Raw genomic sequence first — 27,680 nt, forward strand, 5'->3', positions numbered from 1 at the left:
GAGATTATAGAACCATATGTACATGTAGAACAAACTTATTCTTTAAGGTATGAATTTATTCACTTTGATACTCACAGTAAATGTGTTATAATTAGATTAATTATAATTACTTTCGGTATTGCAGCTAAATTGTTTTTCGGATGATAATTGGATTAACAGCCATGATGGAATTAGCGTAAAGGAACTACTGTACCAATATCAGTGTTTGAGACTGAGTAAAGCTTGATTTGGTTTGTGAATTGTTTGTCTTGATATAAACAGATAAGAGGGAGGGGGGTCATATGAACATTAGCCCCATGAATATTTTACCGGAAGTTTAAACACGCTAATGCTACCTGGAGGTTAGGTTAAGTTAGGTTAGATTGACATAGGTTAGATTGTTTTATCATCAAGTGTAATGTGCTGGGGAGCCTTATTTTCAGGCGGTCTGACGTAAGTACTACCTCATCACTTTTTATATTGAATGGTGTTAAAAAAAATGTGCAGTTATTTGCAACTTGTATTAAATGAAGCTTTAATCCTGAAACCCCATTTTACGGCCGATCCCACAACCAAATAATCTTAGAGACCCACCATTCTCCAAATTGGTAACTTAAAAATCAGCTGGAAACAATGTATTTACACCTGAGTGAATTACAAAACTGTACAGTACAGTATTGCTGAACCATCTGTTGACTTCTGTTTCCGATGGGGATGTATTACAATTCTTTGCGTGATTACCAGGCTAATGTCAAGGATTTGTATAGGCCTGTAAACATAGTGATCTTTACTGTACTTAAATGGGTTAGATGTGGACTGCCACAACAATAGGTTTTCAGGACTAATCATTTTTTTTATTACATTCAGTAACTAATATAAATTTTCAAATTTCAGCACATGCACAGAACACTGACTCGGCCTACGAATACGAGTATGACGACACTCCCAACGATTATGAGGCAAACTTCTACGATCCTGAGAGCCCTCCAACCTTCGTGGCCAATTCACAACACTTCTCTGTTGAAGTTGGAGGAGACATAACCTTTCCCTGTGAAGTGGAAAACCTTGGTTAGTGTCAGTTGTTCTTTCCAGGAAAACTTTTATTTTATTAATTGCATTGGAGTCAAAGATCAGTAAACAAAGTTTTGTTGAGTAATTCTTAGGTTTCTCCTATATGAAGCACTACTGTATATCATTTATATCCTGAAGAGTATAACAGTGCAGTACTGGACTGTATATATTAGTATCAGGATAAGTTTAGTTTATATTTAAGGAACAAATTCAGGTGTATCAGTTATGTGTCAGTTGCATCACTTTATCCCCTTAACATCAGACCCAAAGACGGTACAGTACTTCAGAAATGTCAGTAGTGAAATCCATCAAAACGGCATCTATTACTGAAAATAATTTAAGTTCTTGATATTGCAAAAGAACTGCATGGGTATCCGCAGGGTGTTTTTCCAGGGTGCTAGAAAACAAGACAAGGCCTGACATATCAGTTTATTCAAAACAGGTACTGTGTATACCTCCATATAAGAGTATGGTAAAGTATAATAGAGTTACTTTCGAGTATAATCGGCAATATCACTTATCATTGTTATCACCAAATTATTAATCACTAAAAGTATTATTAAAAACTTACAAAAATAATTCATTTGATATCATTAATCGTAAAAATCTAGCGATTACCAATGCTAGCTGTCTTTTACGATAGTGACTTGCTCAGAACATTAGCAGCATAATTTCAATGGTGAAGGCTTCCTTTCAGTCTGTCACCTTTTAGCTATGCACGCTGAGAATGCACAATCCAGAGAAGGGTTCAGTTGACATTGTTGATTGATGCCATGTCTTAATGTGTCCCAGCTTGCTAAATGACCGCTCTATTTCACAAGTGGAGGCTGGAAGTGTCGAGATCAGTAGAGCTTATCGAATGCCAGGAAACAAATCACACTGCTTCAGAAGATCCATCAAGGTTGCACCGGAATCAGATGCAGTTTTCTTCTGGGAATGTTGACGCTGTGTCCACATTTCAAACCAAAACTACAACTCAGCAAAATTATTGATATTGTAGATATCATTTAACTATGCCATCTTTTCCTACAATAATGAACCACAACTTGGTTTTGCAAGTGCTTAGTATACATGAACTCATTGTAGTAGATTTTTGAAGCATAAATGAAAAACAAATTATCCCCGGGTTTACCGAGTTCAGGGCTTTCCACAATACGTACAGTATTTGCATTGCTCTTATTTTCATTTAAGAATGATAATATTAATGAATGGTTATAGTGTTTATAATTATGTGTCATATTATACTAAAAAATATCATACTAGTTATCAAAACTTGAAAACCCCACAATTAGTTAAATAACGTTACACTATGCAAAGAGTATCTGAAAAATTATAATTTAACTACAGTAACCGTAAAATAATCCATAATTAGGCAGTTTTGATGACAAGTGATTGCTGCTTCATCGTGACCTAACACCAAGTACTGTTTTGTATGCTGTACTTTATTCCTCTGTGATGTCAACATCATGACAATCTTACCCTTGTCAGCCAGCCTGGTCCAACCGCCAGTTGTCACTCTTATCAATGACATCATAATTCTCACACACAGAGGAATTGTCAGAAGTACTAGCTTACCTCAGGTGTCTATTGTGGGAACATCAAGGAACAAACTGCTCACTTAAAAACTTGTAATATCATAGACATATTGTGAACAAGGATTGCAGAAAAAAAGAACATTCCTCATTTTCTAGATGGATTCAAGTGCTCCTCCCTGCTGATGCCCATGCCTGTTCCACTACAGATCAGTCACAAAGTTTGATGAGCTTTAACTTTACTGAATCATATTTCCCCCCAAATTTATGAAAACTCGGTTGAAATTAATCAGAAAGCATATTTGGCACAGTTCCCTCCACGGAGTCCAACTGCCTTTCATGTCTAAAGGTTGACAATATATATCTTTTCATCCACCTACTGGTACAGTACAGTAGTACTTTTTTTTGCACAGTTGTAGATGGACCACAGTTAGGCACCTTTGCCAATTACCTGTATGTTCTTAAGTCCAAAGGTTCTACTTCTGACTCCACTCTCTCTTACAGTAACTCAATATCATACAAACTGAAAAATCGATTCCGAAGACTATTTGGCATGGCTTTTACAATGATTATTCAGATATAAATTGCAGCCACAGTTAATGGTGCTTTTTTTTATATTTAAAAAGGTTATTCCAGCCATGATCTGTATTATCACTACAGTAGACTCTTGCCATTCACGAGTTTGCCTATACACAATTTAGACGACTCGCGGTAAGCAGATGGTGGCTGTGGTGGCTAGCTTGCAACCCCTTTTCCTGCACCACAACGAGTCACCCCACGCAGCATCTCGTGTTGTGCTCTCATAACTTTAGTGTTTCTGTGTGAAATGGCCCCTAAAAGACTGATGCTAGTGGAGTGAAATGTAAAAGGCAGAAGTCAGTGATGACCCTGACAAAGAAAGTTTTATTTTTTAGGCAAGTTAAAAGAGGGGATGAGTGCTGCCGTGGCTGGTCAGTTGTTTGGTATAGGTATACAGTAGCGCACTAAGGTAGTATAAGTTGCTATTCGTGGTTTTGCCTATTCGCGCCGTTTCTTGGAGCCTATCCTTCGCGAATGGCAGGGACCTACTGTATATAATAAGGTTGTTCTGACAAGTTTCATGTTTACAGGTGACCAAGTTGTGATGTTCAAGCACATTATGCTCAATGGTGAAGACAGATTACTGTTTGTTGGAGAAATTGATGTAAGTAATAATTAACTGTATTACTGTACTTTCTTCATGCTTCAATTTGAGTTATTCTAAACCAAGTGAAAGACAGACATTTTAATTTTTATACAGTTCAGGTATAATGTATTACGACCCTCAAATAACATTAAAGCTGCACTCAATAAGCCACGGTAAATGTTCATAATTTGCTTAGAAATAACAATACGAAATTTTACCATATAAATTTAGGCCAGGGTGATTGTACACAAGGGTGATAGAGGTGAAGCACTTGGTGGTGTCAGGTATCAATGCTCATTCTTTCCACAGGTGGTTGTGGTGAGATGCTTGGTGAAGTTGTGTATACAGTAGTTGCCTGCACTCCTAGTAGGTCAGCGGGTGGTGGTAGTGAATATGAAGTGTGTATGAGAGGGACACTGTGATTAAGGTGTTGTATTGTATGGGGAAGGGAATGCAGTGTGTGAATGAAATGAATGGATGGAGGAAGTCTTCAGTGTGTGGGTAAAGGGATTTATTGTGTGGATGAGTGAAGTGTGTAGTGGGAAGGGGTATAGATTGTTTGGAAGAAATGGTTTTGTGTGAGGGGGAATGGGTGTTTCGTATATGAAGGAGAAGGGTGTAATGTATATGTGTATTTGAGTGAATATTTGTTGTATTGTGTAATATACAACATACAGTACAGTACCCGTATATTGTTTCTCACTTTTGATCTTTTTTGCATTTTTGTATTTCTTTATGGTTCTTTATTATTATTATTACGGTGTTATTATTATTCGTATCATTATTATTTTATTATTTTTCGATTTTGTATTATTTATTTTAAATTGTATTTAAAGGTACTTTGAATTATTATTATTATTATTATTATTATTATTATTATTATTATTATTATTATTATTATTATTATTATTATTATTACTACTACAGTACAGTATTACATTTTCGCCCCCCATGCCTCGATGTGGGTCAGTGACCTGTGCCTGAGTGGGCTAATCCCCCAAAAAAAAATAAAAAACCTGCTATACCACAAACACCCCATGTGTTTGATGTTTTAAAATTTCATGGGGTAAATTATAATATCCTCATATTATTTTTATATTGCAGTTGAAACCTGCAGCAAAATTCACCAGGAATGGAAACTCATATGTTTTGAATGGTGTGACCAGACGACATGCCGGCAAGTATGTGTGCCGCATTGAGACCTCCCCGCCCACCGAGCTGGAACACACGCTGGATGTGCAGTACCCAGCATCGGTGAGTAATGTGTTAAGGGATCATGAGGAACTTATACTTTATGAGATAATGTTAAAAGAAAAATAAGGTACATTTAATGGGAAATGAAAAAGAAGGTACATTTAATGGGAAATGAAAAATAAGGTACATTTAATGGGAAATGAAAAATAAGGTACATTTAATGGGAAATGAAAATTACAGTAATCTTATTTGATGTACGACATTAGTTATTTCAATCCTAATTCATCACAGGTAAGACGTGAAAGTGAGAAGGTTCAGCGTGTGGTCCAAGGGTCAAGTGTGACCCTAGAGTGTATGGCAGATGGTAATCCGACTGCTGCCATCAGCTGGAGCCGTCAACAGGGACACTTACCTTCTGGAACACAATCTGAAGAGGTAAGTATAAAAGCTGTTTTTTTATTGCAGTGACTCAATTCAATCCTGGTATAGTGGGAACCAAGCATTGTCAGATTTTGGAATGTGCCTTTTTTAGAAACCCTCCTCATCCTTCTCACCTTAATAAGCAATGCCTGTTACAACACCAGCATCACTACACTCAACACAAGGCAATAAATGGCTTGTAAGAAGTCATAATTGGGGGAAAACTTAGAATTTGTCAATGAAACAACTGGAGATACTTCATTACAAGCTCAGGAACTGTAATCAGTTTATTACCAGCAGTGTAGACAAGAACAACAGCAAGGACCTAGTACAGTAATTTTGAATTTTGTGGTACTTTTTGCTGTATTTCAGACAAAATTGAATTACCTGTATTTGAAACATTTTACTGTTAATTTGGGGGAACTTTTGGTTTTCGAATGCAAATATCAGTACAGTATTAAGCAAATTTAAATCCTTCATTAAATATCATCTGTGGTACTGAATGATTAATGATGATCTTGGAAGATTTAAGGATTATCAGTAACCGGAATGTTTTGAGGGGTATTACGGCAGTGTAAGCAGTGATGAAATATTTTGTCAATCAATTTTAACCAGTGGAATAATGCAATTTCTCACAGGGTCTGAGCATTACCTTAGAAAATGTCGACCGCCACGTTGAAGGAACATACATCTGCACAGCCTCTAATGGTATTGGAGACCCTTCTTCTGCTAGCATGACAGTTGAGGTGGAATACCCTCCTGAGGTCATCACTGAACAGGTAATTGTAGCACTTCATTTCTTTCTGTACTAGAGGTGTGTTATAATTGCAAGTGCTTTTTATACTGTATTTTTTGTTTGCTCTCTCTCTCTCTCTCTCTCTCTCTCTCTCTCTCTCTCTCTCTCTCTCTCTCTCTCTCGCTCTCTCTCTCTCTCTCTCTCTCTCTCTCTCTCTCTCTCTCTCTCTCTCTCTCTCTCTCTCTCTCTCTCTCTCTCTCTCTCTCTCTCTCTCTCTCTCTCTCTCTCTCTCTCTCTCTCTCTCTCTCTCTCTCTCTCTCTCTCTCTCTCTCTCTCTCTCTCTCGCTCTCGCTCGCTCTCTCTAGCTCTCGCTCTCGCTCTCTTCTCTCTCTCTCTTCTGCTCTCTCTCTCTCTCTCTCTCTCTCTCTCTCTCTCTCTCTCTCTCTCTCTCTCTCTCTCTCTGCTCTCTCTCTCTCTCTCTGCTCTCTCTCTCTGCTCTCTCTCTCTGCTCTCTCTCTCTCTCTGCTCTCTCTCTCTCTCTCTCTCTCTCTCTCTCTGTGCTTTCCTTAGTCTTTTTTGTTACCTTTCTTGTAGTTTTCAGTTGCATATACCGGTATCCTCTCCTCTCCTCTACTGTCTTCATTCCTTACCTGCTTCTTTCTTTTACTTCCCCTGTATTTACCTTTTCACTTTCCAGATTCCTTCTTTTTCTTTCCCATATTTCCTTCCTTCCTTTACTTCTCCCTTGAGTATCCTGTACTTAATGAGAAAGCTTCTTTTTTGTCCATTCAGAATAATCATCTCGCATATATACAGGCAGTCGGGCAATCTTCCACACTTATGAATGGAATCCTAATACAGCCATCACAATTTTTTTTAATTAAAATCCTATGTTTTTCCTAATTTTTATTATTCTATGCAGGTAAACCCCGAGATACAATATCCCAAGATGCGGTGTTTCACTTTAGCGATGGTTATAAATCAACAACCTCTCCCAATATAGATCAAAACAACTCGCTTCTCTACCTTCACTTGTCAGCCTGCCCACGTGGTGATACATGTGTGTTTGGGGACTGGCTGGGAACGTATCCCATTGAACCCCAAGTTATAATGCTCCCTATTTATGATATGTCACCTAGCAATGGGTTTTTCAGGAATGTCACCCCATCGTATCTCGGGGGTTGCCTGTACTGTGTAACATCACTTTATTTACAGTACTGTATTTACATTATTTATTGAGTATAGGATATCATTGTTGCTTTGTATGGTCAGGGTTGTGCTTTAACCTAACATAACCGATGGAATTAATACTGCTCTGACTTACGAACAAGTCCACTTACGATCGGGGTCCTGGAACGTAACCCTGTCATAAGTCGGGGAGTGCCTGTAGATCAGTATGTGACAAACTAGCATCTACAATCAGGTATAGAGATTGTTATTACCCAAAACACTTTGGGAGTGTAAATGCACTTTCCACCTTGCATAATTATGTAAATATCATGTTTGATGCAGGTTATGTTGAGTGCAAAGTGCTGCCTGCTGTTAAGGATATTTTGTATTATTTTGAAGCTTAAATTTTGTTTACATATTGAAATAACCACAAAGATTAAAGAGCATTTTTTATTGAAACCGTGTCATATTTAGTAACATACAGTATGTTACAGTTGTCATAAGAATATTCTCTGATTGTAATCCTCTTTGTAGGCAATTCTCCACACTGGTGAGGGTGATGAGGCCAAACTGATGTGCATTGTTCATGGTCGTCCCACCCCTGCAGTTTCTTGGAGCAGGAATGGAGACCCACTCATGACAGACAATCACATCATTGAGCATGACAGCCTCCACCGTCACACACTTACCATTAGCAAAGTGAAGGAGGAAGACTTCGGTGATTACACTTGCACAGCTGAGAATGCCCGGGGACAGAAAGCAAACACACTCAGACTGACTGGTTAGTGAAGTGTATTATATTAAGTTAAAAGTTTAAGATTCACTTAATACTGTACATGATAATGAGTACTGTACAGTAAAGCTTTTGCTAGCCAGACTAAATTCATTAACAAGCTTGTCGATTGAGATGAAATTTCCTTGCACCTGCTTAGTTTATACCCTTGTGGGGATGAAAGAAAATTTAGCAGAACTAGAAATATGTATTCTTGTACTCACCAGAGTACAGGGAGGTGAGTAGCCTCATACCACAGGTGGTCTTCCAACAGTTATAGTCTTTTAATACTTAAAAGTTTTTTAATTTTAACAAGCCGGCACGGTAAATGGCACTGGAGCACAAAAGCAGACACGAAGTGGTAGACTACATATTTAACTAAAAAAAATTGGCTTGGTATTATTTGATGATGGCTATTGCTTTGTTGTAACCACCAATTATTGGCTGACATGATGGTGTTACTTCACCATATTAATTCTTGGCATCTTTCAGGCCTTCCAAAGACCCCCAAGATGACAAGCAGTCCTGCTGGTGGGGAGAAGACCTCCTACACACTCACCTGGGAGACAGAAAGCTACACCCCTATTGCCCAGTACCGTCTTCAGTACCGGAAATTTAAGGTAGGTAACTTATTGTAATTAGCACACCTTTGTAAATTCATAGCGAGAAAGTGACATGGCTAGTTCTGACAGATTGGAGAGGGAATATTTAGTCTTTGACATTTCAAGTATTATTTTGTTCATTATTATGTACTTTAAATCATCTAATGTACAGTATATGATCAGAATATCTTTAATCTTTAGCTATAAACTTACTTTTAAATTACTGTCTAATAAAAAAAAGTGGCTGGTAACTTCTGTACTTATGAATTAACTGCTTATGGAAAAATTTATTTACATTCTGCAACACCCAAAATTAACTTAATTTTCTCCCATCATTTTTTCATTACTTTTTCTTAGCTGTGTTTTTCTTCATGCTCTTATTGATTATTTATTATGTTAAAGTTGAAATACTAAAAGGTGTGTAAAAAACTGGAAATTAGGTTTAATCATTAAAACCTGTCATCTAGCACTAAGAGAGCCTCTGAATGATGGATGGGCCCAGCCATCTGTTGGTGTGCAGGGAATGTGAATGAATACCTGCTAAATTTTTAAGATTTTTCATTAACTTAGAAAATAATGGATTACCAGTAAAAGAATTGCCAACTAATGGGGGCTACCTCTATTTACAGTATATTTACTAGAAACTTAAGACAATGTGAACATATTAACCTTATTTCTGGAAGTCATATACTGTATACTGTGTATTGTGCTTTCATTAACATGAAACTACAATACGTATGATGTCATAATTTTAAACTGATTTCTGGACGTTAGCTTTAGTGCTCTTATATGATCTGAAACTTAGGAACACTTAGGCCATAACAAGAAGCTGAATTCTGGACTTAATAGTTTTGTGATATAATTTATGCTCTTACAGCCCAATGTTACAACTCAGGCCCCAGGACAGTGGATTGACAGGCTTTATTCACCAAAAACATCAGAGAACAACTTCACTGGCCCTATTCACCACATGACCCATCCTATTGAAATGCTTGAACCTGCTACCGACTACGAAGCAACAGTTGCTGTTGAAAACAAATTTGGATGGTCAGGCACCTCAGAAGTCTTCCAGTTCTACACAAGGAAAGGTATGGCACATCCCATGGAGACCCAAGGGATTGGATGTGTATATGGGAAGTGTGATGAGCGTTAACATCTTAAACTAAAACACTGATTTTAGATAATTTATTAGTAAATTATCATTATTAATATTTGTATTATCAAAGGAATATCGGATTGCTCTTATGGAAGGGTCTTACAAAGTATAATTATTAATAATTTTCCCATATATACAATCATGACATGATGTAGCTTCAGAGAAATATGAGCAAATTACCTCAACTTTTGGCTTGTAAATTAGTTCATTGCATCCTTTTAAGCTATATTAGCTTGTTTTCCAGTAAACTGTTTGTGTTTCCTCCGTCTAAATTTTGTTTGAAGTCTACAGCAATATTCCCTGCTTTGAGTTTTGATTGAAAGCTTATTACATTAAATTTTTTATTTAGAACGTCTACAAGTTCTTTGACGTGTAAATGTTCCTTTCTCTAAGATTATTGTATTTCAGAGAAACAAAATTTTAGTAACTACCAGTGGATTTTCATTGGAGAATATTGGGTTCTTGTGAGGTAGCATTCCTCTGTAGGCACAGCCATTCTCATAATATTTGAAGTAAACAAATTGTTTAGGGGTATCTGTCATCCTGCTACTAAGTGAAGACAAAGATAGTTAATGATAAAAAAATTGCCACAAACAGGATTGCAAAATCATTTATCATTCAGGAGTCACAAACTATCCAAATCTACACTAGGAATGTTTGGTTAGTTTAGGTCAGGGTAGTTTAATATTTCTTGTTTTGAAAATATATAGATGATATAACAGTTTTGTTTGTGGTATTTTCTAACATTGACCACTTTTGCAAGTTAATCACCACCTAAGCTGCCAGTATTACATACAGTAACATTGTACAGTACTGCCTTAAAAAAGTAGAACTCTTACTTAATGGAATGCTATTAATTTTCATTAGCAATAATATTTTATCAACTTCTTGGAATGTAATATTTTGAATCAAGACCTTCATAATAACTTATTAATAGTTGAAAGCCGTTTTTCTCTCAGCAGTAAAGTACTGAAGGAGCTTCTTGTATGTCTGCTGTGTTTCCTTGGCTGCTGAACCAAGTCCAAATACTGCTTTTCAGTCCCTCTGTCAACCTCTTAAAGTGTTATATTACATCACCAGATTTTAAACCAAGAGAAACAATAGTTGAAAACACCTACTTCATTATGTGATCAAAGTCAATACTCCATTAACATACTGTATTATATTTTTGGTTTCATTAGATTTCCGAGATATTTAAGTGTGGATCCTGAAGAAGTTTTCCAAATATTTAACAGATTACCTTGGTGAAACCTGAACTCAGCATATTTTTATAGGCAATCACTCATGTCCTGCCACCCTAAATTATCACAGCATCTGCTCCCTTTCACAAATTTTTCATTCATATATACTGTACTGTTTGTCCCCCTTTCTGTTTGTGTCTACATGCCCATATCATATCCTTGGTACTGTACTTATTGTAATGTACTCTACAAATTTCCTCATTTTTCACCTTGCAGACTATACCAGAAAGTATAGTACTGTACAGATAGTAGATTGGGTTGGCTTCATTCCCTTCCTTCTCAATTCCTTATCTCCTTTTTTTTTTATACAGCCACATAAGCTTTGTTTTTACCTCCTTATGTATTATTCTTTTGCTTCATTGTTAAGTGAAATATTTCTTCTTTTGTCCCATCACTTATGTCATTCACTCAAAGTAGTGTCTTTTTTTCTCATAACTATCCTCAATAACAGGTACAGTATTTTCAGTTTAAAATTCACCTTTTCCATATTAAGAGCAGCCTCATTTTACCCAGTCCCACAGTCTTATCATGTATCTTCTGACCAAAGCATAATACCCAGACAAGTCTATTGGGTCCTTATCCAGTGGACCTCTAAACACTGCCCATTGATTAGTACAGTATTACCTATTCATAACAACCACATCCTTCAAAAGCAAATTGCAAAGAACTTATTACTGAAAGCTAGAGGCTAACAAATTGAATACCACAGTAGTAAATACTACATTCTTTACTTTTATCCTCTTCGCCACTGATCGGCTTGTTAGCCGCTTGGGCGATCGGTCACGTCTCTGATTACTTTTCCTTTTCATTTATCTTCTTCACCAAAAGATCGGCTCGCTAGCCGCCCGGGCGATCGGTCACGTCTCTGTCACGCACTGTTGGCAAGTACTGGGCATGCACCGGCTCCTGAATGCATCTGAACCTGCTCCAGTGTTGGTCAAGTCTTGTCTGGAAAGAGCTCACACTCGGTGCCATCACAACACTCTCTGGTAATTTGTTCCAAGAGTTTACAACCCTCACTCCGAAAAAGTTTGCCCTCACAGTTTTCTGGACTTGCGGCTTCTTCAATCTTGAGCTGTGACCCCTTGTGGGGCGAGCATCCGCCAGCTCCAAGTAAGGACACTCGACTGAGTAGTGCCCCCTGAGATGCTTATACACCTCAACTAGGTCCCCCCTTGCCCATCTGTAGTATAAGGTAGGCAAGTTCAGGTGCTCCAATCTCTCTGGGTAGCTGAGGTGCCAGCTCCAACTTTTTCCAAGCTGGCTTAAGTTTCATGAATCATCTGCACCAAGCCTGGACCAAATGACTTGGGTCCCTCCCTCCTCTCAAAGTGTCACTGTATAGTCAGTGAGTAATTGATCCAGTTCAGGTATTCCCAATTTGAGGCTAAGCCTTGAAGTGATGGCCAGAATACACATTTGTTGTGTGGCAGTTGAATTGTTACCCTACAGCCTTCAGTGATATTTTTGTTTACCTCTATTTATCCATTTATGGCCTTTCACTTGACAGTCTTATAGATCTGATTTTAGTGGTTGGGGTTGGGACTGATCTTAAGGTTCATCTGTCTTCTCCAGTAGCAACTGACTTCCTAAAAGGGACAGTAGACGCACAAGTGTGTGACATCCCATTAGTTAGTGCACTCATGGTTCAACCATGATAGGTTTTTGGTTTCAACCCCAAGTTATTACCAGCCATACTTTCTGCTGCGCAGTTGGTTTCACCGGACAGCTTTGGAATGCATCGCTTCAGTTCATTTAGCCCCTTTTCTGGTATTTAGGTTGAGAACCACACAATTTTCAGCGTTAATATAAATATTACAGTTAACTTTGACTGGATATAAGTTCCTTTCTGTCTTAAGAAGAATCTTTCAGGGAACCTGTTTCATCAGTATCACCACCATTTTATGGCTATTTTCCACACTTGCTTGAGTTACCCATGATTACCTGATGGCATGGTGTCCCCGTTCCAGGAAGCCAATTTGAAGGAAGTTTTCCAACCAAATTCCTTTCCTATTGCCAACCCACTTTTACTGAGTGGAAACTAGGCATTTTATGTAAGATTTCCAAATGCCTTCTTAGCTGGCAAGGCAGGGTCACAACTCCCTGAGGTATGGTAATCAAAGGTTGCCCAGATGTGCTTGCAACATGGAGATATTACTTATCAACTGAATAGTTCCAGCTGGCATTGTCTAAGAATCCCCTGGGTGCAGAATCCCCTGGAATTGTCTGGTATTAAGCAAGATGACTGATCCAGCCTTGGTAATAAAGTTGAATGCCAGGATTAGTCCTTCATTTTTCTTGAGATACATTTCACATTTTCTTTCCTTGGTATCACTTTTTTACTTCCCACAAATAAATAAACCTGAAGAGCTTTAATTATTCATTACAGTACTTAATACACCAATTGTATTCCTGATCCCTGTGTTTATAAAAATAGTCCCTGTTACATATTTTGTGCACAAATCAATCGGGTTGTCACAATATCAGTTCAGTTTATTTAATTCAACATTGCCAGTATATTTCCTAAAGTTTTATTTATTATTGATTGCTAATACAGTACTTAAGATGCTTTAGTAATATGATCACTTGTATTGGTGATCTTTTATCCTATTCTGAATGATACTGTTCAGATACTATTACAAAATCATTCATGGTCTTTCTTTCATCTTTTCAATATTTTATTTCTTGTGGGAGGGGGGTGGGATACAGTATTATATCAATCACTTCTTCCTTCTTCCAAATGAACTCCAAATGTGATGAGTAAAAATTTAATACCTGTACGGGAAGACTTCTCTGTTTTGGTCTAATTGAGGTCAAAACCTGATTGATAATTCTTTCAATAAATTTTAGCATACAGGGTATTTAAAATATCTTTGGCATCATTTAGAGTAGATTATTGTAACATCCAGTACTGTACAGTACAGTATAGTCTTGATTTACACGGTCAATTGAACCCGTGGAGGTCAGCGTAAAGCGAGAAACGCGGAAACGAAATAACAGAACGTATGAGATTAATTGAAATAGAGACTGGGCCGACCGCCAGACATCCCTTTTTCCGACACAATACGTACGTTGTGGTAAAAATAACATCTTAATTTTATGATGGTATGCACACACAATTAATATTTAAGAGAATTATCAATAATATTAGATTTTTTAACACTTACGTGAGTAGAAGAGATGGCTGGGCACACGGGGATGGGGGGTTGGTTCCGAGGCAGAGGGCAGATTATTGGCCTTCACCTGTATCACTTGTATCAATTGTATCACTATCCACCACAGAGGCTTGCAGGGCCTCTTTGTCAAACCCCTCAAAGTCCATATCCTCACTATCACTATCACTATCACTGACGTGGGCCGGCTGTGGTGGGTGGCGGGTGAAGAACTCGGTAATGTTTTGTTGACTGGGCGACCTAGTGCGCACCCTGCCCGCGACTTCCCGCGTAAATGATGGAATGTACCGCGTAACTAATAATTGCCGGTCTGGCCAGGTGCCGCGTAAATGACCAAACGCGAAAAGGAAATCCGCGTAAATCCAGACTATACTGTACTACCAGAATCAAAATCGCGAACAATATGTCATTATTGATGTTGATACAGGCATAATACAAAAGAAATTATAGAATTTATATAATATAATATAAATAATAATAATAATGCAGGGTACTTGTACAGTAGTAAAAATATTCCATTCAGCTGTACTGTTCCACTTCCTTATGGGCAAGCAAGTGTCATCTTAGTGTCAAGGGTCACACCAAAACCCCCACTGTTGAACCCTGAATCCCTTCCCTAAATAAAGAATCTATATTCCTCAATAATGAAACATGAATTTTCTGGTGCAGTACTTTACAATATTTGTTAGATATTGTTATTATTATTAATGATAATTATTATTATCATTATTAATATTATTATTATTTTTATTATTATTCACATATTAAAAAAAATCAACAATTCAGCTGATGGGAGATGCTAGTGTTTTAATTACTGGTTGAATTAAAACACCTCCTAAATCTAGCATGGTTTTTGTGTAATTTGTATACAATATATAGATAATAAAACAAACACAAATATCATCAAGTAACAGATAAGTCAAGTTTTGTCTCCGATACATTTGGTGGTTGGGTGTCTATTTGTGAGCTTTAGAACTGACCAGCATCAGTGTGCTTCTTTACCTGCTAATTGAATCATTGTATTGGTATCATAGTTATACATGTTTTGACGTACAGGAAGATGAATACACTACAGTTCTTTGTTCCAAGCGGGCACAAGGCATAGCTGAGCCAAATGATAAAGGAATTGATACAGGTCAACCAGTAGTCCTCTAAAGACATGAAAATAAACCTTAAATTCATGTTCTGAGGAAATGTATCTTTTGTTTGCAGTTTGAAGTTTCATATCAATATTTCATCGAGCACTGAGAAAGTAAATATAAAAACAATATTCAATTCATTTATATACAGCAATTCATAATTTTAAACATTACTTTATCTGTATGTTACTTCAATGAAAAGTAAAAAAAAAAATATTAAAATTCATAATTCATTAAAAGGTAAACAAATGTATACAATACCTTATCCTCAAGACAAGAATATTGAGGTTGTTGAGGAGGACTGCTGAGCCAGATGTATCTTGTGCAACTTTTGTCCATTTACACTGACAGACTGATAAAATTGATATCGGATATTTTTGGTATTTATCCTCTTTGCCACCGATCGGCTCGTTAGCCGCTTGGGCGGTCGGTCATGTCTCTGATACACACTGTACAACAGTAACACTCACGAGAGATGAATGAAGACGCAGCATATCGAGGCCTGGTGGTGAAGCATAGTGGAGTTCGGGAGTTAGTGGGAGAGCGAGTGAGTCTTCTGGGTAACAGGTTACCCTTGTGTTTATGCAGCTTAGAACAGCAGGCAGCTACAAATCTTGTTTAAAACTCTGTTATCCAAATTCTAATCTACACTGTATCAAATCTACATCAAGCAATGGATATCTGTCTAATATTTTGTATTAGTACTTACACCACAAATTGCATTACAAAAGAACACAAGGAGATTAAACAAGTAACAATAAGATGAAAATATGTACCCGGTATATTGTATGTGATCCTGCTCACTTTCACCTAGTTTTTATCTGTTTACACTTGGTATTGTACTTGCAAAGTGATTATTTGCTTCAAAATGAGATTCATTACCTAGTGTGGTTTTTGTAAGAAAATTTTGCTTTATTGATGGCCACATCTAACTGACTATTTACGAATCCTGAAACACCGCACTGTAACCTAACCATTGTTGAGGCAATGGATTTACATTTTGTCCACTTTAATGGTGCTATTCTGATGTTAATTTACTCAGAATATAATTATTGGAGAATCCTTAGTTCATTCTTATGACATTCCGAATGTGCTGTTGCATGGTACAGTACTTTGATGTACTGTACTGTTGTATTGCAGTATACAAATGTTAGTTTGACCCACTTCCAAAATAAATGAGATTTCTATGTTTCATCTGTAAGGTTTATTTAAAATAAAAGGCTTCCTGATTGGTCTTTGAAAGAAATATATGCAAATGAAGATGTTCAACTAAATTTCTATAAAATCAGCTTCTGTTGCCAGGAAAGATCCTCTAATCATATGAAAAAAATCTTGAATGCAATTGGAAACCAATGTATAGAATACCTCCGTACATGTTTTTAGTATTGTACTGTTAACACTAAAGCATATAGATTGTCAATTAGTAAATTGTTAGAATATCCTACAAGTTGTCACCTCCTCAAAGAAGAGAAGTAACACAACAGTAAAGATGTTGATAGATAGATAGACGATGAGGAATAAAATACTGTATATACTCAATGTGTTATCATTGAGATCTGATGAACCAATACACTTTTACACTAGCTTTCTTATTGTGATATTTTGAACACTAGAAATATAGGGCAAGACTTCAGATCCCTATGTTATGTTTTGCACTGGTGTCACTTGAATCTTACCATATGTAGTTAAAGGATAAAACAAAAATGAAAATATCAGGATATTGGAGTTGGATGTTTTATATAAATCGGTTATTGAGATAGGCACCGACAAGTTATACCCCAGATGTAAGTGAAAATGAATTTATTGGATTAGGTTGCATGGTATAGTATTTACATGCTGAGCATCATCACTTGGAAAACTTTTTACTTAGGAGGATCATAAATTGACAATTGATTATTTACTTACATTTGGCTGAAAGTTAAAATTCCATTTTTTGGGGGTCAATAAGTGCTCACATAGCCCAGTTTTTTCTAATTTACTCTCTTGTTTTATATGAAAACAAAAAGCAACAATATTTTTCGAACTTATTCTTTATTTGTATATAGTACACTTTTTGTACTACTGCACTCCATACCATCAATTTTGCATTTGTTTTGAGACATTTTAAAGGCAACACACCTGGTTAAACTCCTCAATTCTTTCTGAGTGATGAAATGGGTCTGTAGACAGCACAAGTGCGCAGATGATACAGGCCTTTGCTGCACCCGCCAGCCAGCCAGCCAGCATCTCGGCTCCACTTACCCAACCTCGTGCATTGCTGACACTATCTACACCCCGATACTTTACTTCATTTCCAGATTCTACACTTTCTCTTACAACTCGACACTTTTGTTGTACAGTACATAAGTAATTAGCATATGAAATTTAAGAATACAAAATAATTTTCTTCTACTGCTTATCATTTTCCACATTCTGTACCTCTTATACAAGGGTAAATGAGAAGAAATTGGAAAATCAGGCAACTGGCTCAGTGAATGTCTTCATGTGTGTGTAAAGACTAAGTTTTTTGGTGATTGTAAGAGAATGATGACACGTTAAGGTCTTATTTGTAGACTTAATGACTAGTAAGTGTTAAAGAATAATGAACTAAGTGAAATAAAAAGTTTACTTGTATTATTTTACATTTTCACTATTAATAATGATTTCTTTTCCTAAATTTGGGGTTTTCACTCATAAATCACAACGTAAGACAGGGAAACAATTTCATAGCTGCAAGCTTGTGTAATTCAAATCCTGGTAAATCAGGGTCTGCCTGTGCTTCAGTTGTGGTTGCAGTTTATGGACTGAATCATTACCTCATTTGAGTATTTCCATTTGTCTTTCAATTTTAGTGACAATGTTTCATTTTTATTAGATAATGTACTACATACAGTATATACTGTATTGATTAAAATACAGTCGATAATAATTTTCAAGTGGATATCAATATGACATCATTGTCATCATCATCACAAAATCATTGGAGTAAATCAAAGCTTTGACATGAGAAATCTTGTGACCTAGAAGTTGGAAGTTGAGTCCAATATTTTAAATGTCTCCAGAAAAATACTAAAAATGGTCAGGATTAACATAATTACCCACTACCCAATTTAGCTATTACAGTACAGCTATTACAATACAGTATTCACTTTCAAGATTCCAACCTTTCATCATTAATGTCAGTGTTTGAGACTATGGAACACTTCTGTGGTCTAGTCATAAATGTAGTGTACAGTGCTGTATATTTACTTTGCTGTGATTTTCTCGTCTGTCCTTGCTAGTTTTATTCAGAGTACCAACTTGTACCCCTGCAGGTTGTGAAGTACAGCTGTACTGTACATGTATTCTTAAGGTTATTTTTTACGCTCTCAAAAATTCTTAGTGGCCAAGGTCATCATTTTTGCTCTGTGTCCTTTTCTTGAATTTCCTGGCATGATTGTATTAGAAAAAATTCCACCAAATGTTTAGAATATGGACAAAGAAGCAGATCGAGTGTTGGTGGTCAGTGGTGGGTTCCCTTTCTGTAATTTTAGTTTCCCGGAGTACAATACCGAACTGTATGACCATTTCTTGTATACGTGTTTCTCACCTATGTTTTTCTTTTATATTTTGCTTTCATATTTATGTATTGTGTAGTTCAAGGGGTACAGAAACCTCAAACAAATGGGGAAAATTACTGTGGTGAGAAATACAAGATCAGTGCAGAAAATAACAGGAAAGGGTTTAGGCACTCTACACACTCGCTCATATTCTCAACTAGTATAAGCAGTATATAAAAAGATTCCCTTATATCCTCACTGATTTATGTTTTTTATGAATTTACTGTAAATACAAAGTCATCAAGAATTGAATTTTGTTTTTTCTGTATAAGTATACCATTAAGCCAGGAGCTGGATAATGAATAATAATTCCTCTAAAATGAAAATAGGTGAGAGCAAAATATCTACTGTAAAGAATTGGCTGATGTCCTCTGTCATGTAGGATTTATACGGTATACAGTAAAATTAATGGAGGATTTAAATAACCGATGACGTTGAAATTGTACAAATGAAGAACAGTGTTAAAAATATGGTCAAAATAATCCTAAGTGAAGTTTATGATTCTGGAAGAGAGAGGGACTCGTCTGGTGTCATTAAACCATTTTAACTGATGCAACAGTTTTGATATAGACTAAACAATTCTGAAGTTCTTATCAGGGAATCACTGACATATTGAGAACTCGGGACAAAAATCTTGCCAGATGCAATGATTTTCAGTGTAAAGGATATGGTTAGTAGAGATTATTTTTTTGATCAGCGCAGACTCATAAGTTTCTCCAATAAACTAGTATGATCCTTAACAAATACTCTTAATACAAAAGTAAATCGTCTGTTTTAATGGCAATATTATTGGGAAAATCATAATACAAAATTATATGAGCAGCAGACTGAACTTCTTAAATGTTATAGAATAAAAATCAAATGGTAATAACTCTACAAATAAAAAACAGAAAATAGCTATGAATAATTACTGAAATTTAAGTCTTTATCGTTGAACAAAAACTGACTATAATCTTCTGGTTTTTCTTTGTGGGATTCATTATCATTTATCATCATGGTCTTAAAATAGAATAACCTAAAGGATTCACACTAAGTTAGAAAATTAAAAACCATTAATTCTATAACCACATTATTGGAATTAGTTGAAAATTTATCCCTCATAAATTCTTGACTAGAAGCATCCATGGATACTTTTATGTCAAAAACCATCAGGTTGGATCATCCTTGGATCCCATGTAAGGACTTCCTAGTCAAACTTGTCCCATTTTCCGTTATTTAGAAGACCCTACTACTACTACCACTACCACTACCACTACCACGACCCTGGCCCCGGAACCCGAGAACATCGCTCCTGTTGTGGAAGGTTTGTTCTCGCTCAGAGCAACTAACCCTCTGAATTGTAGCTTCCCTGCTGTACAGCAAACAATCCAGCTTTTAGCTTCAGCTGAAGGTCTCTGCCCTACCTTTTCTGTGTATAAGTTTTTAGGTCGAATTCTTAGTATCCCTTGAGTGGTGGTAATAATGTCTGGCCACTCCAAGCTCCAATCGACATACTGTACATCAATTTCGGTTGGGTGACATATGGGGCCTTACGAATGGGACCTAGATCTCAAGTGGTGATAAGAATTCAGGCCATACTACAATACTCTGGATTGTTTCAAAACACTGACTAACCTTAACCTTGTGGTGTAGAAAACATTTACTCATCTCTTGGTGCCTCTCCGAAGTATTATTATGTCCTGTCTTGTATGGCAGTGTCTAACCCAAGCATGAACCTATTTTAATTTACTCACAGTTTTGCCACAATTTGTTGCAGGTGTTCCCTGTGGATTACAAGAGGAGCAATGCTTTATTATTCTTAGCTTTCTTCAATAACTAGTATTGTAGGATGATTGCAAGTGGATCCTGTCTTTAAGTATCTGTGACATAATTTTGTTATACAGTACTGTATTCTTTGTAGTTTTCTTCAATATTAAAGTCAGTAAAAACTGTACTCATGCATATGTGAATGGATTGAAATTAAATATAATGCATCCAAAAGTTAGGTACAGTACAACTATATTTGATAATGTTCAGTAACATACTGTACATTGCTTTTTTGGTTTTGTTTGTTTGTTTGAAAATAATGTGACAGATGCAAGGAGTGAATATTGAGTAATCAGACTGACACAGTACAGTACATTACAGTACAGTACAGTAGTTGATATATGGATGACCCTGCTTATTAACACCTGTGATAGGGATCTCATTATATCCACAAATGAATGAGCTATAATGTGGAGGAATTAATTTTTATTTTATATTATTTAAATAGTAAATCATAAAGTGTCAAAGAAATATGATGCAGTACAACTTAATTCCTTGACTCATTCTAGCTTATATTGGAAGGGATGTGATATATTCTTAATATATTTTTTTAACACCGTTTTGACATCCTGCCCTTTAATATCTTTGTTTTCGTGTACAGATTTAAGATGGTGACTTGTTGCTCTTAGAACAGAAATGCTTAGTCCTTGATGCTGGGTATTACATAACATTTTGCGTACAATTTGTTAGGGGTTGGTCCACTTACTACCCTGTATTACAATATTAATTTGTTCATACAGTATGTCAGAATTGAAACACGACTTACTGGAAGAAAATTATGATGAACTAAGAAATGGTTTTTTTAGCAAGTGAGCTTTTGGTACATCACATCCAACTTGCCAATCCAAATGTTTATATTCTTTACCATGATAATTTTTTTTTTCATGGAAGTGCACAGGTAGTTGACAAAAATGAATAAAGAACATTTTATTATCTATATATCTGTTAAAGTAAGTATAATTCACAGTTACTCATTATGAGAAGGTTAGAAGACATGGAGCAACTTGGTCATTAATTTTTAATTATTATTATTATTCACCTAAAAGTGGTTTTAATTACAATGTGTTTTGCATATATAATAAAAGCACATTTTTTTATTTTAATTAAATAACTCACGGTTAATAATTACTAGAGGAATCAAATATTACCGAGAAAACATTTGATACTATACATGTACGTGCAGGTATATAAGAAAGCACTGAGAAAATGTTCATTCCACTGTTTGGTTTAGTTGTTTTGTATGACTTGTTCAAAAGTTGTTTGTCAGTTGCAATTGAGTGACATGCATGTCTTGCTCCAGATCATGTGCAGTACAACCAGGCAGTCCATTGGTACAGACTGTTTCTCTTTACTTCTGTCTGTAATAATGATCTATCTTGAAACCAAGTAATTATCAGTCTTTAAATAAATATCCATGTTTGATAACATCATAGCCCATTTTAAATTGCAAGCAAAATTTTCAAAGGTTTGCAGGATTAGTTTGGTAGTTTGTTTCTGATTTCAAAGACTTTTCATTGTTTTGTAACCAGAAAATTTACTCTCTTCAGACACTCTTAAATAATATTTCCTCTTTGTTTAAAAAAGTGAAGTAAATACAATAAACCTCAGCATCCCCAATAACAATATTTTCCAGTATCTGTATTTGTTTAATGCTTAACAACACAAATTTTCTTTGGTACAGAAGTGGCCATTGGTCAGTCAGCGAGTGGGTGTGGCACTGCCACCCTAAGTATGGCACTGTTGACACTGGCACTGGGTGCCTTCCTCTCATAAAGATCTAGGACATGTAGAATCTTAAGGTAAGCAATGGTCAGATTAAGACGGCATGTATGATCACTGTACATAAATGTGTTTCTTCCAATTCTTTTAAGCCCTTTTCTGCTTTAATGTAGGGAATCCAAAATCAAGAGCAAACACACACTCCCTTCATCTGCTGTTGTACTTTCTTTAACAGCTGTATGTTTGATGATGTTCCCCCTTCCACAACAAAGCCCTAAGATATCCATCTGGTTTATTAGCATCACTTCACACATTCCGGCATCAGTCATCAACAGGATGTCATTCCCTAAAAATAAAAAACACGACACCATACATTCTGGTTATTCATACACAATACTGTTTCTTGGTCATCTAACCTATTCTTTAGTGTCTCCCTCACTTCTTCATTTTTCATCCATTTCTTTTACTTACTTTTATCCTCTTCACCACCGATTGGCTCGTTAGCCACTTGGGCAGAGTGTTATGTCTCTGTTGTGCACTGTTGGCAAGTACTGGGCATGCACCGGCTCCTGAATGTACCTGAACCTGCTCCAGTGTTGGTCAAGTCTTGTCTCGAAATAGCTCACACTCGGTGCCGTCACCACACTCTCTGGCAGATTGTTCCAAGAGTTCACGACTCTCACTCAGAAAAAGTTACCCCCTCACAGTTATCTGGACTTGCGGCTTTTTTAACCTTGAGCTGTGACCCCTTGTGGGGCGAGCATCCGCCAGCTCCAGGTAAGGACACTCAACTGAGTAGCGCCCTCTGAGATGCTTGTACACCTCAATTGGATCTCCCCTTGCCAGTCTGTAGTACAAGCTAGGCAAGTTCCAATCTCTCCGGGTAGCTGAGGTGCCCCAGTGCAGGCACCAATCTGGTGGCCCTCCTTTGGACATTTTCAATCGGCTGACAGTCCCTAGCATATCTCGGGGACCAGACCGGATGACAGTACTCCAGGCGGGGAAGCACTTCACTCTCGAAGATCGTTACAGTGTCCGATTTCTTTGTCCAGCCATAGACCTCGCCAGCCAAACTCGCCCTTGAAGTCTGCCGATCCCCTCAATCCCGCCGACTACAAACATAAAAAATATTTAAAAAAATGATGCAATCTACTCACCATCATTTTAATGTGTAGTCCTTCCCCGACGCCTAAGTGTCTCCTGAAGAAGTTTTGGTACTGAAGCACAGAGATTTTGTAGTTTCTCTGGAGGTATATTGTCCCACACCTCACATATGACCACCTCGAGCAGTGGCAAGGAGCTGGTGTCCTTGTACCGCAGATCCCGCTTAATCATCATCATCCTCAAGTTCTCTATGAGGTTTAAGTCAAGGGAGTTCTCTGGCCAATCATGGAAGAGCTTCACTGGACATTCACGCAACCACTGTACCACTGATTTGACCAAATGGCATGGGGCACCGTCCTGCATGAACAAGTTTGTGCGGCACCGTTGAAAAGAGGGAGGCAAGTGGTCACAAAGTAGTTCCAAATAATTATACTGTATTGGTTCATATATTGGTTCTTTGGCAAGAAAACAAGATCACCAGTGCAAAAGTAATTAAAACCCCATACCACTAAAGAGTCAGGGTGTTTTACGGTACATGTACCAAATTTGTAGCGATAGATGTTTTGGCCGCAGTTGGAAGTCACGGTGAAGGTCGCCTCATCATTCCACAACACTCGTTGCCACAGTCCAGACTTCTTAACAAAAGTGACCCTATGCTTCCTCTGCAGAGAGGTGAGAATGGGCTTACGGCTTGGGCGGCGGCTTCTGTACCCCAGTCGATTAAGGATTCGGCTCACAGTCCTCACAGAACATTACCAAGCAATAGATGGTTATTTACCTTCACTTCTATAACAGGCAAATGAGTATTTGCTTCAATCTGCCTCTTGATAATATTTAGAACGCATGGGAAGTTTTCCTAGCCTTCCCAGGGTGAGGCTTGTGGACCGGCATCTGCACCCCGCCGCCATCACGAAAACGTTTCACCCTCTTCCTAGTTGAACGCTCACTGTCTTCCGTAGCTCTCACAATTTCCCTTATAGGATGTCCTTTCTTATGTAGGACTATAATCTGATCAATAGTCTCACTTGAAAGTGGCTCATTCTTGCCCATTGTAAGCCTAAAACCACCAAAAATGAGGAGAAAGAGGGGGCACAGAGATGTGCCGCACAGACCAACCACTTACACAAGTCTGCTCACCACGACAGCCCAGAGGATACCGAGCTGCCGGTCTCCTGCCAAATGGGACGCCAGCGTATGTCGATTGAAACTGGTAACCGGCAAACTTCATTGGCGTGTTTTGCCTCATGTCAGGGATGACAGTACAGTTTTAGCCATTGAAGTTTGCCGGCCCCCCTCAACCCTGTTGCAAACTTCAAGGGCGAGTACTGTATATTGTCATTCTAGATTTTTATGCCACCTGAATCATATGTGATGAGCCTACAGGGGTCCTCGACTTACGAACGGCCACCGATACGAATAGGGTTAAACTTGAAATTTATAGTATTTTACTTACCTGATGACTTATTTTTTTACTTTCATTTACTGTATTTTGTCATTCTGTTTCTTCTTTTGTCTTAAATTAAGTGATTCTAGATGTATATAAGGACTCAGTCCATGATATAGTGGAATTTTGAACATTGTTCCGTAAGCGTTCCGACTTACGTACAAATCCGTCTTAAGAACGTCCTCGGGAACGGAACCCATTCATAACCCGGGGACCTCCCGTACTCACCCTCTTCTTAAAAAACATACTGTGCTACTTATTACCATATTTAGTGCATCCCAAGTTCAAGTAGTGTTTTGGTTTCAGTATTTTTTTATTCCAAAGCCTTTCCCACCATACACACCTCAACCTCATGTGTGTTCACCAACTTGGCCATATACTGTACGTAGGTCACTACCCAATACAGTTCTACACTTTCCCTTTTGCCAAGCTCATCCCAGAGCTTGTCCTTTTTTTCCTCACCTGTGGGACATATGCAGATACAGCAAACATCAGATTCTTGCCCACCAGTAGCTTCAAAACCAGGATTCTTGCATCTATCCTTTACCTCATTACAGTACTACATCATGTCACCCGGAATCCCTACCTTTTCTGTAGATTTGATACTTGTCTTTCTTAGCAGTTATCAACCTTGTCGATTCTCTTTTTCAGCAATAGTAGTTTCTTATACACAACAGGCATCCACCTTTTTATGGCTTAATATAAAGCAAAATTTCTAGATTTTTTTAGTCCAAAATTGCAAGTTTGTCATCTTATGAAGTTATTATTACCGTTTGCAACTTAAAAAGGAAAAAAAAATATGAAGTGATTATTTCTGTGTATCTTAAAACTTAAAAAAAAAATAAGAAAATTTTATATATATACAGCCACTCCTCGACATTTGATTGAATGGTGTCATTTTAAACTTGAATTTCCTTTTGTTCCAGTGGTTGTAAAAGAGGCTCCTTATATGAGACGCCATCATCTTCAGTCCAAAAGATAAGGTGCCGCAAGTTTTAACAACTTCGGTATCTTATCTAGAGTTGATTCTCGGCCTACAGGTATTTAAAAGTCTTGGCTGATGTGTACTACAGGTGTGAAATCACAAACAAACTTTCAGGTGCAGTGGATAAAATAATGTCTATCTTTTAGGTTTCTTTTACTTTCATGACTAGAAATGTGTCATGTAATTTTCTCATGGCTATACCCTTCTGAATGGTATTCTAAGAATCTAGTCATCCCTTTCCTGTAACTGGTTTGTATGGACAATTTAAACAAACCCTGATTGTCCAAGGAGCACTCTGTTATCTAGCTAATGCTTTCTAACTATAAACTAAAGACAAAACATTAGGTTTAGATAGATTATACTCCACAGCCTGGAAACACAAAAAAAGGAACAAAGTTTTCTACCATTTTTGAGTAGAATTGTCAAAAAAAAAAACAAAAAAAAACATTTACAACGTGAGTAACTGGCCGTCTCTTAAGATAATTAAAAAAAAGACTAGTTCATTTAATTCTTCCAGTATTTTGCTACGATATATTGGCTTGGCAATGCCAATCCTATTGCAAGTGTCTGCTAGCTTTTGTATTCTTAATGGTGATTCAGCTGCCTAATGGAGGCAGGAAGCACATGTCATTTGTGCTTCTTGTGTGTATCTGTTTGTATGTGTGTGTGTAAGGGTGTGAGAATGAAATGAAAGGGGAATTTTGTAAGCCCCATGCATGGGAGGTTAGTCACTGTGTATATAGTGTGTTCACATCTCCAGGTGTGCTGATTATAAACCACATTGACAGGTATAGACACAGTAAGGGTAAATTTTAGGCTGTTAGAGCTATTACTTTATTAGCTTTTGTTAAATTGAAGGCCCATATTTATATTCGACATTGATAGTTTTTTCTACAAGCATAATTAACTGCTGTGTCTGCCCACAGTGAGTGTGGATCATAGTGTTAAAAGTAATGTACATTTTACTGTGCTATGTCCAAGAGACGTTCCTCCTGTGTTGTGGATGAAACATGGGAATGGCGGTGGTCATGTGGGGAAAAATAACTTTAGTGGGAATGCTTAAAAAATCTCAACAAAATCTATTTCTGAAGCCTGTTTATTTAATCTCAGTGCTTAATGTTTAAATGCTGAATATCCTGTAAATCGGTCAGGAGCTTAACTATTGAAAACATATTTGAACTGAAAGCTTGGTTTGTATGATATTTAAGTGTCACTGACTAACATTGTGTAACGTCCTTTGTATGTATTTCCACTGTTGTTTGGCCTTTTGGATAAAATGTGTACTCAGGAGGCTAGCATGGTCCTTGATCCACCGCGTTATTGCCTGGTGGTCTTTGCCTCGGATGAACAATGCTGCAGTGTTAAAGGGAACTTATTTGGGATTTAATGTAATCAATAGTAAATATTTTACCACAAAAACCTTTGAATGTGAAGCATGCTATATGTTATTTTGAATAACTGTATAAGATTTCTATAACAATACACCAAACATGGTAAGTTATGTCATTGCCAAAACTCACTGTATTCATATATTAGAAATATATACCTAAAGTTAAGCAGTGTAATGTAATTTTCTATTTTATAATCATTGGTCTTTTGCATAAAGAACACTGCCATTAACATGCTTTCCATGCAGCTCTCCTGTGTTGTAATATTTTGTACTATAATCTGCAAATAAACGTGTCAATGTCAAA

At 37.0% G+C, this 27,680-nt stretch overlaps 1 protein-coding gene across 2 annotated transcripts; it reads left to right on the forward strand.

Moving 5' to 3' along the window:
• The first annotated feature begins 868 nt into the window (after positions 1–868).
• On the forward strand, positions 869–27,680 carry LOC121859941 (neural cell adhesion molecule 1-like). Of its 2 annotated transcripts, XM_042356901.1 has the most exons (11): positions 869–1,047; positions 3,692–3,765; positions 4,852–5,001; positions 5,233–5,376; positions 6,000–6,140; positions 7,802–8,048; positions 8,532–8,659; positions 9,519–9,729; positions 20,148–20,231; positions 22,416–22,533; positions 25,928–27,680. In XM_042356901.1, exons 2-10 carry the CDS (start codon positions 3,706–3,708, stop codon positions 22,505–22,507), a joined length of 1,257 nt encoding a protein of 418 aa, XP_042212835.1. In that variant the 5' UTR covers positions 869–1,047; positions 3,692–3,705; the 3' UTR covers positions 22,508–22,533; positions 25,928–27,680. The 2 variants fall into 2 exon arrangements, with proteins under 2 accessions (XP_042212835.1, XP_042212836.1); XM_042356902.1 differs by lacking the exon at positions 20,148–20,231.

Source organism: Homarus americanus, unplaced genomic scaffold, assembly GCF_018991925.1.
Source record: "Homarus americanus isolate GMGI-L3 unplaced genomic scaffold, GMGI_Hamer_2.0 scaffold53377, whole genome shotgun sequence".
Taxonomy (NCBI): domain Eukaryota; kingdom Metazoa; phylum Arthropoda; class Malacostraca; order Decapoda; family Nephropidae; genus Homarus; species Homarus americanus.